This window comes from Diplotaxodon limnothrissa, linkage group LG16 (genome assembly GCF_057381915.1).
Source record: "Diplotaxodon limnothrissa isolate DT_005_m linkage group LG16, D_limnothrissa_male_GT1.1, whole genome shotgun sequence".
NCBI lineage: Eukaryota > Metazoa > Chordata > Actinopteri > Cichliformes > Cichlidae > Diplotaxodon > Diplotaxodon limnothrissa.
Genome location: NC_140611.1, coordinates 6,686,607 through 6,703,115, shown reverse-complemented (window position 1 = coordinate 6,703,115; position 16,509 = coordinate 6,686,607). Strand labels below are relative to the sequence as shown.

The window sequence follows — 16,509 nt, the reverse complement described above, 5'->3', positions numbered from 1 at the left end:
TATAGACGTAATTGGAACGCGTACGCTGTCATGTGATCTTTGTTTACTTCCGCCCGAACCTTGTCTACACGTGTAGTGAAAGGTGAGTCCTGGTGTTTTTTTTCCAAGGATCCTGGTATTTCTTCTAAGCTAGTTTCTTAGCATCTTTCTACAGTGTAAATAGAGAAAATATGTTCACAAAGACGAAACATAGCTAGCCTAGCTATCTCATTACTTCACACCAGACGTTTTAAGTTGTCTGGGGAAATCCCAGGTGTTCCTAATAACATTAATAATGGCCTTGGTCTTTTCCAGCTCTCCTGTAATTAATTATACATTTCACGCTTGTACTTGTTGAATCAAACGCCACCTGAGCGCTGTCTGTCCCTTTATAAAGCGCCTTTTGAGCCTAGGCGTTAATTCTTTCCTCGGAGTTGTTTGATAGTTCTTCAGGAAGTTGCTCATTTCTGTCGTGTAACGCTAGTTAGCGACATTTTGTCAAGTGGGAAATATCAGTGATACCAAGTCTTATTATAATTATTTGACCAATTATAAGTGGAAGAATATACCTAAGAGTATCCGGAAGTAGAAAACGGTACCAATCTGGATCCAAGTTGTTTAAGAAGTTACAAAGAGCGAGAATCAAAGTTTCACTGATATCCGATTACCAGTTAAATTCTAAATAGGAAATCCCCACTGTCCTGTGGTAGATAAATGCCATCTGATCTGAAAGGTAATAAAACTTCTTGATTTGCTAACAAATAATATTTTATTGCTGTTTTTCCGCCATAAAATGTACATGCACTCCAAGGTCACGTCATCATTTACACGTTGCCAGTACTGGGTTTGAACCCCCCTTTCCCCTCAGAATTGCCTTAATTCCTAAAGGTATATATTCAACCATAGCCTGGGAACCTTTCTTGGAGATTTTGGTCCATGTTGACATAAAATCACACGTTTGCTGCAGATATATCAGCCGCGCGTCCATTATTTGAATTCCCTGTTCCATCAGATCCCAAAGGCGCGCAGCTGGATTTAAACCTGGTGACTGTGGAAGCTATTTCAAATCACTGCCATGTTAAATAAACCACTTTGAACTTTGTGGTATAGTGTGTTATCCTGGAAACAGCCATCAGAACATTCACACACTGTGATCACAAAGAAATGGACATGATCAGCAACAATAATCGGTTAGGCTGTTGCATTTAAGCAGTTCTCTGCTAGTATTAAGAGGTCCAAAGTGTGCCGTAAAAATAGCTCCTACACCTTTATACCACCATCAGTCTGAACAGTTGGTACAAGGCAGAATGGATCCATGCTGTTTATGGCAAATCTTGACCCCACCATCTGAATGTCTCAGCAGAAATCAAAACACATTAGACCAGGCAACATATTTCCAGTGTTTTGTTGTCCAATTTTGGTGAGCCCAAGCACATCATAGCCTCATTATAGTTCTGCTTCTCGGTTTGAACATCAGCAGGTTGTTTTGATTGTCTCTACATAAACTGACTTGCTGATATGGTAATGGCTTATTATTATATTATATTATATCATGTTTTATTCCGGCACAGTTGAAGCATCCACAATTTCGTTGTACGTGTACAATGACAATAAAGGACTATTCTGTTCTATTATTATGTGAATGCTGTGATGCATTCACACTATTGAGTTTTCTTTTCTTTTATTGAGTTTTCTTTCAGCACACATTAAAAGCTTTGTAGTTTTATTCACTAATTTAACATAGAAGATGAGGAACATGGCTTGTAGGCACTGACTAATAATAAAACATCATCGTTTTTAATCAGCTTTATGTTCCTCGTGTGTTTCATCCTACTGTCAGTGTGTACCAAAGGCTATGGCTGACACCACCGAGATTAATAAACCCTTCAGCCCAGAGGAGACCCGGAGGATTGTGCATCATTTGCAGCAGCCCGCAGTTTTCCTGAACATGACCTGCGACTGGCCTGTTCTCCACTGGACAGCAGTGCATCTGTCAAGCTGTCTTGGTGACAGACTCATCCGATTCCGACTTGGGAGAAAAGAGAAGACACAAGGTAAGTAATTCAATGTATTGAATGAATTTATCTGTAATTACTCACCTGGATTAAACATTCACAATGAAATTTATGTGACCAAAAAGATAAATTCAGTTCCCACAAGCACTCCTATCGGGCTTAAGCTGTTTTATTAGATATTGCATATTTATTAAGCTATAATAAAAACATTTTTTTTAAAGGAAAACTCAGCTGTTGCTGCATTTAGCTGTTACAAATCTGGGGCTGTGTCATTTTTTTCCTTTCTAATGATTTCAGATGCTGTAACTAAAATTCAGTTTTTGAACACAAAATGAAAGAAGACAAAATAAAAATACAAGACCTGTTAAAATACAAGATAGTGATGATCTATTTCTATTGAGCAATAACTGATCACAATAAACTGAGGTTTGTTTTAGTTCCTAGTATTGTGTGAGCTTATGGAAACTTGTATAGCATTTCAAACAATTTCCAATGAATGAAAATTTATATATTGACATAATCTAATGAAGGTTAGCCGGCTGTTTAACGATGTGATTTATAATGTCTCACAGATGAAAAACACACTGAGGGTCTTTGTTTTTGAGCATCTGCTGTATTTTGCCCTCAGTGTGGCTCTGAAACGGCTCCCGTAATGATTCTTTCTCTGATAAATGACAGAGAGTATGCCCTCTGATAAAAGCTGGCTAATTAGATTTCTAAATCATCTTTTTTAATAGCTGCAACAGCTTACAGGTTGGGCATTTCTCATCATGCATTCTAAATGTCATCACTCAACCACAGACACACCTCGTTTATGAAAAAAAAAAAAAGAAATAATAAATCATTACAACTGATTAATTTTTCCTTTGAAGTGGGTTAAAAAAAATCATGTCTGAAAAGTGCTGTGGTTCTGGTAAATGAAACAGTTCTCTTAACACACAGTCTTGTGAAAACAAGTTTAATTAAGACTCATGCAGTCCTGTGAAAAACTAAGTCCACTCCAAATTTAGTAGCTTGTATAACCACATTCAGCATCAACGACCTAAAGTAATTGTTTTCTGTATGATTGTTATTGTGGAGCAGTTTTATCCCACTCTTCTTTACATTTGACATTTGTTTATGCACAGCTCTCTTAAGGTCCCACCACAGCATTTCAGTTGAGTTGAGGTCTGGACTTTGGACTATTACAGTATCTTGTTTTGTTTTTCAGCCTGTGATCATTGTCCTGCTGGATATATCAGCAGAGAAGAGGCTTTCTTCTAGAAAATCTTCCCAACAATCCATATTTGTTCCACGTGTTTCTAATTGTACTGAACTTTAACATTTAGCATGCTGACTGAGGCCTGTCTGGGATGTGACTCTTGGGTTTTTTTGGGTTTTTTTACCCATCAGGCGTAAAAGGCTGATTGGGTATTGAGTGGGTGGTGGTGACATGCAACTTTGTAAACACAATAACTCGAGACTGAGGGGACGTAGGATTTTCAAATTGATACCATAAATCCACCCACTAAAAATCTCTGACAACTTTGAATCTTGGTGGTCAAGTTTCTTTTTTTTTTTCTTTTCTGTATTTTTTTTAATCTTTTGTTTGCGATAACCCGAGGAAACGTCACCTAGGATTTAAAAATTGATATAATAGGTGCAGGAGGATTACTGAGAGCTTGGGGATACCGCTGACAGCTGTCAGTATGTGGGCAGTTTTTGCAGTCTTACCTTGTGGGAAATTTGTCAGGACATTCACTCCTGGGAAGATTGCGGCATTGCGTTAACACACACCTGAATGTTCCAGACCAGCAGCCTGTCAAAAATCCTACTTTATGGAGGTGATTAAATGGTAAAAATGGCCTGTATTTATATAGCACTTTACTAGTCCCTAAGGACCCCAAAGCGCTTTACATATCCAGTCATCCACCCATTCACACACACATTCACACACTGGTGATGGCAAGCTACATTGTAGCCACAGCCACCCTGGGGCGCACTGACAGAGGCGAGGCCGCCGAACACTGGCGCCACCGGGCCCTCTGACCACCACCAGTAGGCAACCGGTGAAGTGTCTTGCCCAAGGACACAACGACCGAGACTGTCCGAGCCGGGGCTCGAACCAGCAACCTTCCGATTACAAGGCGAACTCCCAACTCTTGAGCCACGATCAAGATTACACTCGATAATCATCAGTTAAGCTGCTGTTCTGTGGCTACATATCTACTTAAACCAAAGTTGGTCACTGGTAGTTTAGATCAGCTGAACTGTTTCACTAAAACTGTATAAAACCTTTAACTAATTATTGTCTTGTCTGTGTTTATTGTTATTTTCTCAGCTCCGGCTCCTCTTTTTGAGACCCAGTGTTCCTACGTGGAGGCCAGTGTAGCTCAGTTTCTCAGCTGGACTCAGGGTCAGTCTGGAACAGACGTGGGGCCTTTTTCTGAGTACTCCTGCTCAGAGTATTGGGCTTATGCTGACTACAAATATATTGCCATGATGTTTCAAGATCAGCCTTTCATGTTTGAGGTAACCATCCTGCTGCATGCATGTTGACATGTAACATAAGTTAAACAGTCCAGCTGAAATCTGGCATCAGTGTTTGCACAAGTTTACAAGTTTACTGCTAATCTTAATGATATCTGAGATATTTAATTGCCATTGAAACTAAAGGGCAGTGACAAAGACTTTTGGTCAGGTTATTTTATCAGGTTAAATATCCAAGAAAGCGAGATAAAAGCTAATTAAACTTACCTAAAATTTGAGGATTTAGTGCTTGAAAACATATCGCAGGGATCCATTTTTCACTATATTGATTGCACTTCAAAAAATTCCTTATTTTAAGTGTTGGAGTTTTTTAGTTAAATAATTTTTTCTAAGCATGTAGGCTGCTCAAATATTGAAAACACAACATTTGACCCCATGTATCTGGCTACCAGAACATTAAGAGAACCAGGAGTTGCTCCCAGGAAGTCACAGCATAATTTTTTTATTAGTCTGACTCAGAGCTTGCGTTCTAATTTATCCCAATGGTGGTGGATGGGCTGTGTGTTCAGACAAGCCACTTAGTGTGAAGTGGGCATGTAGGGACACACTACACACATTCACAAAAAGTTTTCTTCCTTAGGACACACCTTCGGTCCATTCCTTCCATTCCTTCTCAAACAGTACAGACACACTGACCAAATGTTATGTATTGAACAAGAGAAGCACATGTCGAAGATTGCATGACCAAATGTTTGACATCATATACAGTCTAAGCATTATGCGTTTTATTTACAATAATAATAAAGGTTTAATTTAAAATGTTTCATACTATAAGCTTCTTATGCCTTTTGTAAGAAACTGAAATTAACAAGCGATTCAAATAAGCGAGTCAAAATAACTTTTTCATTCTATTCTTATATTGTTTTGACATTTTCAATTAAAATGTCAAGCTTTTGTGATGGCAGCTTTATACTAGCTGTTCTCATCATCTGGCCGGTAAAGACATAAAAGTGCCATCCTTTCTTGAGCCACTGCCGCAAATTTATTTCATTTTTATCTCTGTGATAAATTTTTATTGGGCATCCACCTCCAATTATTACCTCCTGACATTCATGCCTTTGAGACAGACAGACATGGGCTTTTTGCAGGATAAATGGTGCTGGCAAAAAGGCTGCCTGAAGGCTCGATTGACCAGACTGTCAAAGCTTACAGCTGCCTGCATGTGTGATAATGACTTCATTATTCAGGATGCCGGTGTGATTGCTACACCTTTGTGTCCTGACGGCACATGATTGACAGACTAGTTTTCCTTGAAAGATGACAAATGCTGTTGCTTGGTTTCTCTACTCGGGGACCTCCATTGGTCACTTGTAATAGGCCCTGTCATTGTAGCTGATGAGGCTGGGTTACATCTGTGAGCCTATAGAAGAGTGGTGACAGTTCTCGTTTCCATGTCACGTTATTAAAGAAGGCACCAAAACCATAATCTGAAAATCGTAAACAGTCGTTTATGCACACGGCATTTTGGATTGATACATGGCATTCGAATGTGTGTGTGTGTGTGTTGCAGCATGTAAAATGGTCCGAGTTTGGCTTTGAGGGGCGTAATGGGAGAGAGAGCACCTTATGGATCGGCACAGAGGGAGCCAACACGCCATGCCACCTGGACTCTTACGGCTGTAACCTTGTACTGCAGGTGCAAGGACGGTAAGATGAATCGCTACCTGTGTTGATGCTTCATGTGCTCCTCAGTAACCAGACGATAAGATAAATGCAAACATACGTACGACATGAGACTGGAAAAACAAAATTGGGTTATATGAAGTGGTTTAAATGGTACCTGAATGCTTTTCTTTTGATGCCGTGATAGCCTGAAGTGCCTTGTTATCAGCTAACAGGCTCAAGCTGCGTTCATAAACCCCATGATCGTTATGTGCACAGAGACCTGCTCATTACTGCTAAGTAAAGCAGGCATCAACAGCACTAAATGGCTGAGTGGTCCCAGGAATTGTTTATTGACAGGAATTGGCAGAGGTGAACAAATCTTTCAGTCAGAGTGGCCGTGCCTCCAACGTCCCATACAGACAAAAAAAACAAGCGTTTTGGTTTTTCAGCTGCTAGGTTACATATTTACATAACTGTGGTTATATACATACATATTTGTGTTCCAGTGCTTACAACTCTCAAGATTTATATATTCTAATAATAATTCTTCAATTTTAATAACACAAATTACACGTATGCAGTGAAACTTGATCGAGTTCTCCGCAAAGAGTGCAGTTTTTTAGTCTAATTGATGAAAGTCCCCTTTTTTTGTGTTTAAAAATCCTACATTTAAAAATGTGGATCTATTTTCTAATGGGCCCGTGTGAAATGAAACTCCTGTTTGTCATTGTTTCATTGTCTCTTACGTTTGACAGCGTTGCTTCAACTTGCATCCAAGGGTTTGATTATGTTGCAAAACAGAACAGGTTGGGTAAAACTAGGGTGTAAGTATGAGTAACTGTGAGTCATGCAAATAGTTTGGTATTCTGTACTGTGATGCTAGCCCAAAAAGTGTTGCAATGCGAGATAGACACACTGTCTGGGTCTATAGTCGAGTTTAACACCAGTCAAACATTTATTTTATCGACACATTTCTCGTTACAAAGAGACGAGCACGTTCATTTTCTAATTGGGTGACAGAAAAAGTTTGCAGTGAGAAGCACTCACTGTCAGGTGTGAAATAAAAAGTGACACTGTCCTGTCATACCTGTGCACTTAATGGGGAGAAGCTGCAGCTGAGCGGTGAGAAGTTTCAGGATTTCATAAAACCACGTCTGTGTTTCACCCCTCTGGTGGTTGTGGAAGTTTTCTGCCTGTTAAGCACTTAGGTCTTCTGCAACACTGGAGGTGCAGAGTACTATAAATGCTGACACGGAGTGCGAGTTGTCCTCTGCCCTCTGAAAAAGAGTTGATTTGTCACACAGCTTGCTAGAGAGGGTGGGAATGAAGACAGAGGGTGAGACGCTTTATGGGGTTCTGTGAGTCACGAAATATAAGGGAGCAGGTCTTCCTTATCTCGCTGCACTGTTCTTCCAGAGAGCAACGGCTATATCTCACCACTTGTAATTGGGTCTTGAGTTCTTTTATTTGGTATTGATCTCTAATGGAATGAAATCCAGCTCGAGCGGTCCTTTGACACCGCTGATCTTTCAAAAATAAAATAGTGTTGATTGATTTCATGACATTTGTGTGAATGGTGGGTCATAGTACCGGAAAACAATCATGGGAGTGGAGTACTTTAAAAAAACGAATGTAGTTTAATGTTCATGTTAGAGAAAATAGAGTTGTTTCACAGCGATGGATTTGTAGCTGGTCGTGTCAGCTTTTGTTGTCTCCCAGAATAAGACGGGTTTTAAAGCTTTCTTTAATTAACAGATATTGGATGTCTGGATCTTTACAGCAATATCGTTTTTTTTATTATTGTTCACTGTAGCGCAAAGTAAACGATATGAAGTATTTCTTCCTCTTTTAATGATTAGCATTTTTTGTGCTAAATTTACAGTATATCAATGTTAATATCTGTTAGCACTTTTTAATATTGGTAATTTTTTATCAGTGTTTTATTTGCAAGCTCGATTTACAGCTTAAAAGGTCATTGATTAACACCGCATGAGTCACCAGACAAAAGAGTTAATTTCTAGCATTAATCTTTTAATCTAAAGTCATATTTAGCTTTTCTGTTGATGTGTCCTATATGCAGGAAGCGCTGGCACCTCTTTCCCCCGGAGGATACAGCTAAGCTTTACCCAACTAGAATCCCCTACGAAGAGTCAAGTGTCTTCAGCCAGGTGGCTGTTCTTCATCCTGACCTGAGGAGATTCCCTGCCTTCCACGGTGCCAGTGAACACATCGTCACTCTACAGCCAGGACAGGTCAGGAATTCTGATGACATCATGTCTACAGAGATCTCAGACCAATATTTTTCTATATTTTCTTTTTTTGTAAAGTAATCAATAAAGTAAATGAGCAATAATCATCAGTGTTAGCCCTGAGAGAGCTTTCCAGATGCTTATAAACAAAATTCATAAGAAATTAATAAGAAGAATACAAAAGTACTGTTTAGCCCTAGTCTCTATAATTTATACCTAACGGTGAGCTGACACCTCTTTGTTTGGATTAAATCAGTTGCATTTTCTTCAGACTATAGAAAAACCACAGTGATTTAGTAAAGCCTGAAGTTATGCAATGCTGTGGCTTTACATTTATATGATGAAGTGCTCGTGACGCAGAAGCAGTAACCATAAAATATAACTTTATTGGTCCTTAAGCAGTGAACATGTGAAAGTAGACTGAACAGTGAGATTTATTTGTCTTGGTGTCCTTCATAAAAACTTGAAGCAAGGCGACAGTCGTGACTTGCGTCCCAATTAAAGTCAGGCATCTACAGTTACACTGGATCACCTTCAACACACTGTTGTTCCTATAGTGATGAAAGCGAAGGTTAAGCAGCGCTATCGCTCTTGATCTAACTGGGTCAAGTCCAGGCCTGATAAATCGGTCAGGTTTATGTCATGTGCTCAGCCAAAGATACGACCGAGGTTTTGTGGAGTCCAGATTTGGTTTTCATGATGGTAATTTTAACACTTGTCCTCCTTTGATCATAAATAATTGTGAAGGTGCTCCTGCATGAAGGTCATCCTTTTTCACCTTGTTTCAGAAAAAGAAACGGTCACTATGGACACAGAGCAATTATCCAGTTGTCTGCTTTCACTATCTGTTTGTTCTGGAGCTCACACAGCTTATTAAATACCCTCCTACAAAAAAACAAGCTGTCGGCTAACCAACAGTCCGTTAGTTGTGATTTGATTTATAGGTCAGGGTCAGAGCTCACCCTTGTGTTTTATTGTTTAATAGTGAAATAAATTGCAACAGTGCGGCACGGTGGCGTGGTGGATAACACTGTTGCTTCGTGGCAAGAAAGTCCTGAGGTCAACTCCACCACGTTTCTGTGTGCAGTTTGCATGTTCTCCCCATGTTTGCGTGGTCTTGGTACTCCGGCTTCCTCCCACAGTCCAAAGACAGTTTTAATCGATTCTAAATTGCCCACTGTGTTAGCCCTGCGATGGACGGACGACCTGTCCAGGGTGTACCCCGCCTCTCGCCCTATGACAGCTGGGATACTTTAATAACCTTGACCTCTTCCAGTCAGTGTTGCAGCAAGCTTTGGCCTGACCTTTTATATACAGCTGACAGCTCTGAGTTTATGCTTCAAAGAAAACCTAGAAATGCTTCAACTGTTGAGACAGAATGAATACTTTGAGTATCTACCACAGTCTCCTCAAAGATGGCCCCACCTCTGCAAATCAGATTAAAAGACGGCTCATTTCTCTTCTCCTGTCAGGCAGCAGGCCACAGACGAATCAAGACTGCTGTGGAGGCCGGGGAATCAATAAGCATTCTTTCTTTTTCTTTAACACACCCGTTGTATGAATGGATGAACGATTAACAGCAGAGGGGGGAAGGTTTATGCTGCCATCTAGCGGATATGTGCAGTCGCGTATTTCCTAGTATTTAGGAAGATGAAAGAAAAAGAGTGGGAGCTGTCATTGACCTTGCCATTACTGATAAGTTTGTGAAGACTTTATCTTCTTTGCACAGGTGCTCTATGTCCCCAGGCACTGGTGGCATTATGTAGAGTCAGTGGATCCTATCACCGTCAGTGTCAACTCCTGGATTGAGCTGGTAAGCAGCATCATGTCTCTTTCATCCTGAGCTCACCAAAAACGCCCCAAAATGACACAATATCATATATATTCCAAACATTTCAGAGTAGATGGCAAGTTATTATCCCGAACATGTTGATTCATGTTGTATTAAGTCCTCTGAGATTAAGGCTCCTCTCCTTCTTGAGTAATGAACAGGACCAGCAGTAAAGTGTTTCCTGTCATTATGATGAGTGTATGTATATAAAGGGGCATGAAAAAAGGCTCCCTGGTGCAAGACAAATGTTTATTCGGAGGTTTGCCCCACTCTAGTTGTTTTCTGCCAAGGTCACAGACACCACAAACTATTTCTTCTTATCATTGATGGTAACCATCTTGATCATGTGTGTTCTTTCTCGGCTCTCTGCTTCTACACAGGAAGTGGATGACGTCGCCAGAGTTGGTGAGGCTGTGACTAAGACGGTTGTCTGCGCCATTAAAAGTGCTCGAAGCGATGACAACACTGACAGCTGGCTCAACCCCACTGAGGTAACGAGTAATTACTCTTTGATATCAATTACTGTGTCAGTTTAAAAGCCGTCTTCTTACACCTACTTCTTGCTTGTGTCTGTCAGGATCATATTCTGATCTAGTGGGTCAGTGGGTCCCTTTTATCCGCGATGATTTTATAGCTGTTGACCTTCAATTGAACTACAGGCAGATGATGATAAAACCTGAGCCTTTGTCTTCCACAGTGAGATGTTCTCTTATCTCTCTTTAGCTTTGGGGGTGGGGGTTCCCCGACCTGCTTTGTTTCCAATTGCCCCCTTAGAAGGAAGGGTCACTGCAAATCAATATAGAATCACTCTCAGTAATGATCTTCATCCTGTGATAAAATGCTATCATTCTGAGGGCACTAGTTTCTTCCAGGATGACACTGTATGCAGTTAAAGGGAACAAAAGCCAGATTAATAGTTTGAATATGAAATTTGATCAGAATTAAATGATAACCAGGCTGATTCAACACATCTCAACCTAGTTGAAAGCCAATGAGATTTTTTGGAATAGCACCCTCCATCAAATAACCAGATGACAGAATATCTACCTTACAGCCTTCGAGTAGAGTCTCACATACTTGCCTTGAAGTTCTTATTAAGGCATTTCATGGCTTTATTTAATTTTCCACTCATCCATATATGTGTCCATCTTCTTCCGCTTATCTGGGGCCGGGTCGCGGGGGCAGCAGCCTAAGTAGAGAAGCCCAGACCTCGCTCTCCACAACCACCTCCTCCAGCTTGTCCGGGGGAGCACCAAGGCGTTCCCAGACCACCCAAGAGATATAATTTCTCCAGTGTGTCCTGGGTCTGCCCCGGGGCCTCCTCCCAGTGGGACATGACCGGAACACCTCACCCAGGAGGCATCCTTGTCAGATACCTGAACCACCTCAGCTGACTCCTTTCGATGTGGAGCAGCAGCTGCTCTACTCTGAGCCCCTCCCGGATGGCTGAACTTCTCACCCTATCTCTAAGGGAGAGGCCAGCCACTCTTCGAAGCTCACCTCTGCTGCTTGTATTCGCGATCTCGTTCTTTCGGTCACTACCCACAGCTCGTGACCATAGGTGAGGGTAGGGGCGTAGGAAAACCGATAAATTGAGAGTTTAGCTTTTATACTCAGCCCTCTCTTCACCCCAACAGACTGATACAGCATCCGCATCACTGCAGCCGCAGCACCAATGCGTCTGTCGATCTCCCACTCCCTTGTCCCGTCACTTGTGAACAAGTACTTTAACTCCCCCACTTGGGGCAAGAACTCGTCCCTGACCCGGAGTGGGCACTCCACCCTTTTCTGGCTGAGAACCATGGCCTCAGATTTGGAGGTGCTGATTCTCATTCCCACGGCTTCACACAGATGGTCTGATGATAATCAGCTGTGGCAAATCGAAAGTACAGCCTCTGTCAATTTTAAGGTTTTATGTATGAGAAAATAATAAAAATCATCTGCTTCTTAACAAGGCTTAGATAAATAAAATGACATATTACACTGTTTTTAACCAAAACTAAGCCAAAAAACTAAGGACACCATTACTGCTTCTATTGGAAGTAGCAGCCAGGTACTGCTAATCAAATGCACTGGATTAACTGATCATCATTTTGGAAGTTTGCTGGTCTGGGGTGTTAGGTGTGTATTAACACAATGCTGAGGATGAATGACAGGATCTGAGAGTGAGATGAGACGTAACTGTTGACTGACTTTCCATCAGTCCGGGAAGGATTATAAGGTAATTTCCACACACTGTGAAGTCCACTCTGCACTGACAGATTATCTACAAGTAGAAAACATTTAAGACAGCTGCCAGTCTGTCCAGGAGTGGACGTCCCAGCAAATTCACCCGAAGGTCATATTGTGCAATTCTCAGAAACAGCAATAAGCCCAGGAGCTCCATCTCAGACTACACGGGCCTCAGTTAGCAAGTTAAATGTTAAAGTTCCTGACGGTACGGCTTTTTTGAGAGTGTTGCCAGAAGGAAGACTCTTCTCTCCATCTGCAAAAGAAAAGAATCACGATCGAGTCAAAGTCCAGACCTCAACCCAATTGGGACCTTTAGAGAGCTATGCATAGAAAAAAATGCCCACAGTCCTCAATGAACTGGAGCAACATTGTAAAGAGGAGTGGGCCAAGATTCCTCAAATTCCTCCATTTTTCTGTTTTGACTTTTGGTGAGAGAGAGACCCAAAAAGTCATACAGAAAATGATTACTTCAAACTATTGCTGCTAAAAGTGGGTGTAGAAGCTACTGCATCCTGGAGTGTTCTCAGTATTTTATGCACTGCTTTTGCATAGTTTTTGCATAAATTTGTATAATGACACACTGTTGTGTATTGCTGTTCATCTGAGGTTGTATTTACCTAATTTTCTGATCTGATAATAACTAGTTAATGTTTTATTATGCCCTGATATGTAAGACCATAGAATTAGGTGTACTTTGTTTTTACCATGACTGTATCCTGGCCAGTGTTGTGATGATGACGTTGTCAGAACCTGTAGAGAGTCAAGCATATAGTGAAGCTATAGCTGCGCAAAAAACCTGGAAAATCAAAGATTTTCATTTTTGAATTCAGACGGAGGCAAGTTAGCTGTTTCCCAGGGTTCAATCCTCTGCTAAGCTAAGCTTTTGCTGACTTATAGCTTTATGTGGTACAGACGTGAGAGGGATGCCAGACTTCTCAAACAAAGGACATTTACACTTTGTCTCAGAACATTTATTGAATAGCAAATGATTACAGATGAAGTTCTTCTAGTCCTTGATTAAGTAAAGCACCCTGGAGACCGTGTGTTTATCTTTGGTGAAGTACGAGAAGTCCTTCTTTGTATTGCATTAGTGATTTGAAGTGTAAGTGACTTCTGCATGAGTGTATCCAGGCCTCCACGAACTTGCTGAGACACTGGTTTGACTTTGTTAGATTACTAACCACTTGTCCCCCCCACACCTTCTTATTTCTCTGCTTATCAGTAGGTTCAGCCAGGCAGCTTGTCCCACTTACAGACTATATTTATGTCACTTACTGTGTGTCATTTTCTATGCAGACACAGTATGAGCTGCAGTGTCATAATGTAAGGAGAGCTGAAAGCCTCAGTTGCATAAGTTCATAGGCATTGAACTTAAACCCCTGTTAAAGTAGCTTCTCAGAGCTGCTATGAAATGATTTATTGTGATATTCTAAAAGTCTTTTTTTCACAGCTGTCCTTTTAGAGACGGCTATAAAAGTTGTAATAATAGTTGTGAAGGACGTCTCTACTTTAAACACATAAGGTAGTTATGCTTACATAACTTCAGGACCAATTACGCAGTATTTTTAGTCTAGTTCAACTGTTTGCACACCCAGTTAGTTTCATATCGTTATCAAAATAGACTATGATAACATTCTCCCTGATGACCTTTCATGGACTTTGAAACTGACTTTGAAGGATTAAAAACAAACAGCGGGGTAGCAGTGATCTGTACGGGGGATAATTACGATGCTTTGATGGATTGATTCTGAGTACTTGTGCTTGAAGTCAGGTAGAGCAGTTCAGCTGAAGTCTTTCTTGTGGCAACAAAAGTAGAGCTTCAGGTAACCTTTTTTAAAAAGCGTTTTTTGCATATTGATTAGCCAAGAAAGGATATAGTCTCCCACCTACAAGGAGAGTCACAGATGCCTTCACTGCGCCAGTTTAAACCTATATTTCCATTTTCCAGAAACTGTGGTGTATTATATATTAATGTGCACAAATTTAGACTAAAAAAAGGAAGACCTAGGTGAAGAAATGCCTCTTGTGTGGGAAAAGTCATGGTTCTTTGAGGAGCTCCCACCACATTTGTGTTGCATCTGATTTCCAGGAAAGGGGGTTAATTGCCTGTTAATGTTCTTTTAATGCTTTAGGCCAGGTAGAATTCCTGGAGGCAGGTTTAGTGAAAATTATACAGATTCTTCTTCATAAGGCTTTAAATGATAAATGCTAATTCCTTTGTAGATATGGAGATTACAGTGGATGTAGTGGGCCATGGGGTTCCAGTCAGTTGCTGCCATTTAGTTGGTCTAATCTTGCAGAAATGGCTTTGGTGTGAGCTGCAGGCCTCCTTGGCCTCACACTTCCCTGACCCTTTGTCTTGAAGGAGAGCTGATGTGTGGCACTCTGCCTGATTGATCAAAGGCATCCTGGAGTCAGTTGTCTCCTCTTTGTTTGTGTTGGTTGCATGTCCAGTGTGGCTGGTTTGTTCCTACAGAAGTAAAGAAGTAGAAGTGCACTCTGAGAAATGTAGTGGGAAGACTGCTCTCTAGGTTCTGCCTGGTAGATTTTGTATAATCTTGCTGAGTTGCAAACAAACGGCACCGAAAAACAACACAATTACTTCCCAGCACATTAATAAAAATCTATGTACAAAGGTTTCCCCAAAATGTATAAGCAAATTAACCGCCTCTGCAAGATGGGCTTTTTCTGGAAATATACAACGTATTAAACATATTAAACAAACTCTAAAGCCTCTGTGAGTTGAATATTAATTCAAGTACAGCTTCTTGTAAATGATTCTAATGGCAGTTCTTGTTTGGAGAACCTTGTAAGCATTAAAGGGATTTATAATGCACTTTTATTAGACCATCTAAGTGTCATTCCAGGCATGCATTGATTAAATTTTTTTTTCTTTATTGCTTTGCCTGAATCTGTTTAGCAGATTGCGCTCAATTAAAATTCAGGCAGTTCATTTTGTAATCTTAAAGGCTGTACACACTGTTTATCTCTTGGCAGCTGTCTCCAGCTTTCTCTCCGTTTTTGTTTTGTTTTTATAGGAAGAAGTAACATCCCATAATGAAAATATGCAGTATCTGAACCTGGCGGCGAGAGCTTGGGCTCAGAAACAAAGGAGTTCCTGCCACAGCAAACTGAGCCCAGAGTTGCGAGACACCTGTCGAGTCAAGCGGGACTCGGGTGGGCAAATCAAGAAAAATAGTGATCGGGTTAGGAATTGTGCACCCTTCAGTATTCCCTACGGACCACATCTCATCTCTGTACGCTGTCAGCAAGAACTGAGGAGGACGACCCCCGAAGATGTAGAGGTCAACTCTTCCAGCAACAGTGCAGTCAGATCTCAAGAGGACTGCGCTGTCAGCTCCGATCCAGCACAGACAACCAAGTTTGCAGCTGCTGTCAGACTCGATCAGAGAACACATGGATGTAACGCTGGTTCAACTCGGTGTAGAGAATGTGACTGTGCAGATGGGACATCAAAGAACCTGTCAGAGGATTATAAGGCATCAACGCATACAACAATAACCACTAACGACTTGTTAGACTGCCTGGTGCATCCAGACATCATCACCCGTGTCACTGAGCTGCTTCTAGAAAAGCATACAGGAAGTGATACGACCACCTGATCATCCTAGTTTTGATATTCACTTATCAGATGCAACATGAACATGGGGTTTGTTGTGAGCCACGATTATTATTATTATTATTTTTTACCCAGAAATTGGCCCTCCAAACTACGAGTCATGTTTTGGCATCATTAAGTAAGAGGCCCGACTTTTATTTCTTCTCTCATTTGTCACTCTTGACCTTCTTGGCGTGAACCACAGATGCAGGAAATCGCAGCCAAAAGTCATTCTAGTGCTGCAAGTGACAGTCTAACATATCCTTGTTTTGTTTTCCTGCACATGCTCATCCTTTTTGGTTCTTCCAAACTAGGAAAAATGGCCACTGGAATCAATTTAGTATGTTAAACAACCAAATAATTCAAGATAATATTCCAGGGATACAAACATTGTGCAGAAAACAATGTATCACAATGTCAGTTAGTAAGGGGGGAATCATCATTGAGCAG

General features: G+C 40.9%; 1 protein-coding gene across 1 annotated transcript; it reads left to right on the top strand.

Moving 5' to 3' along the window:
- Positions 1-54: 54 nt before the first annotated feature.
- Positions 55-16,204, top strand: hspbap1 (hspb associated protein 1). Its single transcript, XM_085375132.1, has 8 exons — positions 55-82; positions 1,820-2,033; positions 4,315-4,505; positions 6,034-6,170; positions 8,209-8,380; positions 10,107-10,190; positions 10,589-10,699; positions 15,479-16,204. The coding sequence occupies exons 2-8, from the start codon at positions 1,835-1,837 to the stop codon at positions 16,061-16,063; spliced, it is 1,479 nt and encodes a 492-aa protein (XP_085231258.1). The 5' UTR covers positions 55-82; positions 1,820-1,834; the 3' UTR covers positions 16,064-16,204.
- Positions 16,205-16,509: the final 305 nt, after the last annotated feature.

Coding starts and splice junctions, on each gene's coding strand:
- hspbap1 (XM_085375132.1), top strand. CDS start 1,835: ATGGCTGACACCACCGAGATTAATAAACCCTTCAGCCCAGAGGAGACC. Junction 8,381..10,106: donor TCACTCTACAGCCAGGACAG/GTCAGGAATTCT, acceptor TTCTTTGCACAG/GTGCTCTATGTCCCCAGGCA. Junction 10,191..10,588: donor TCAACTCCTGGATTGAGCTG/GTAAGCAGCATC, acceptor GCTTCTACACAG/GAAGTGGATGACGTCGCCAG.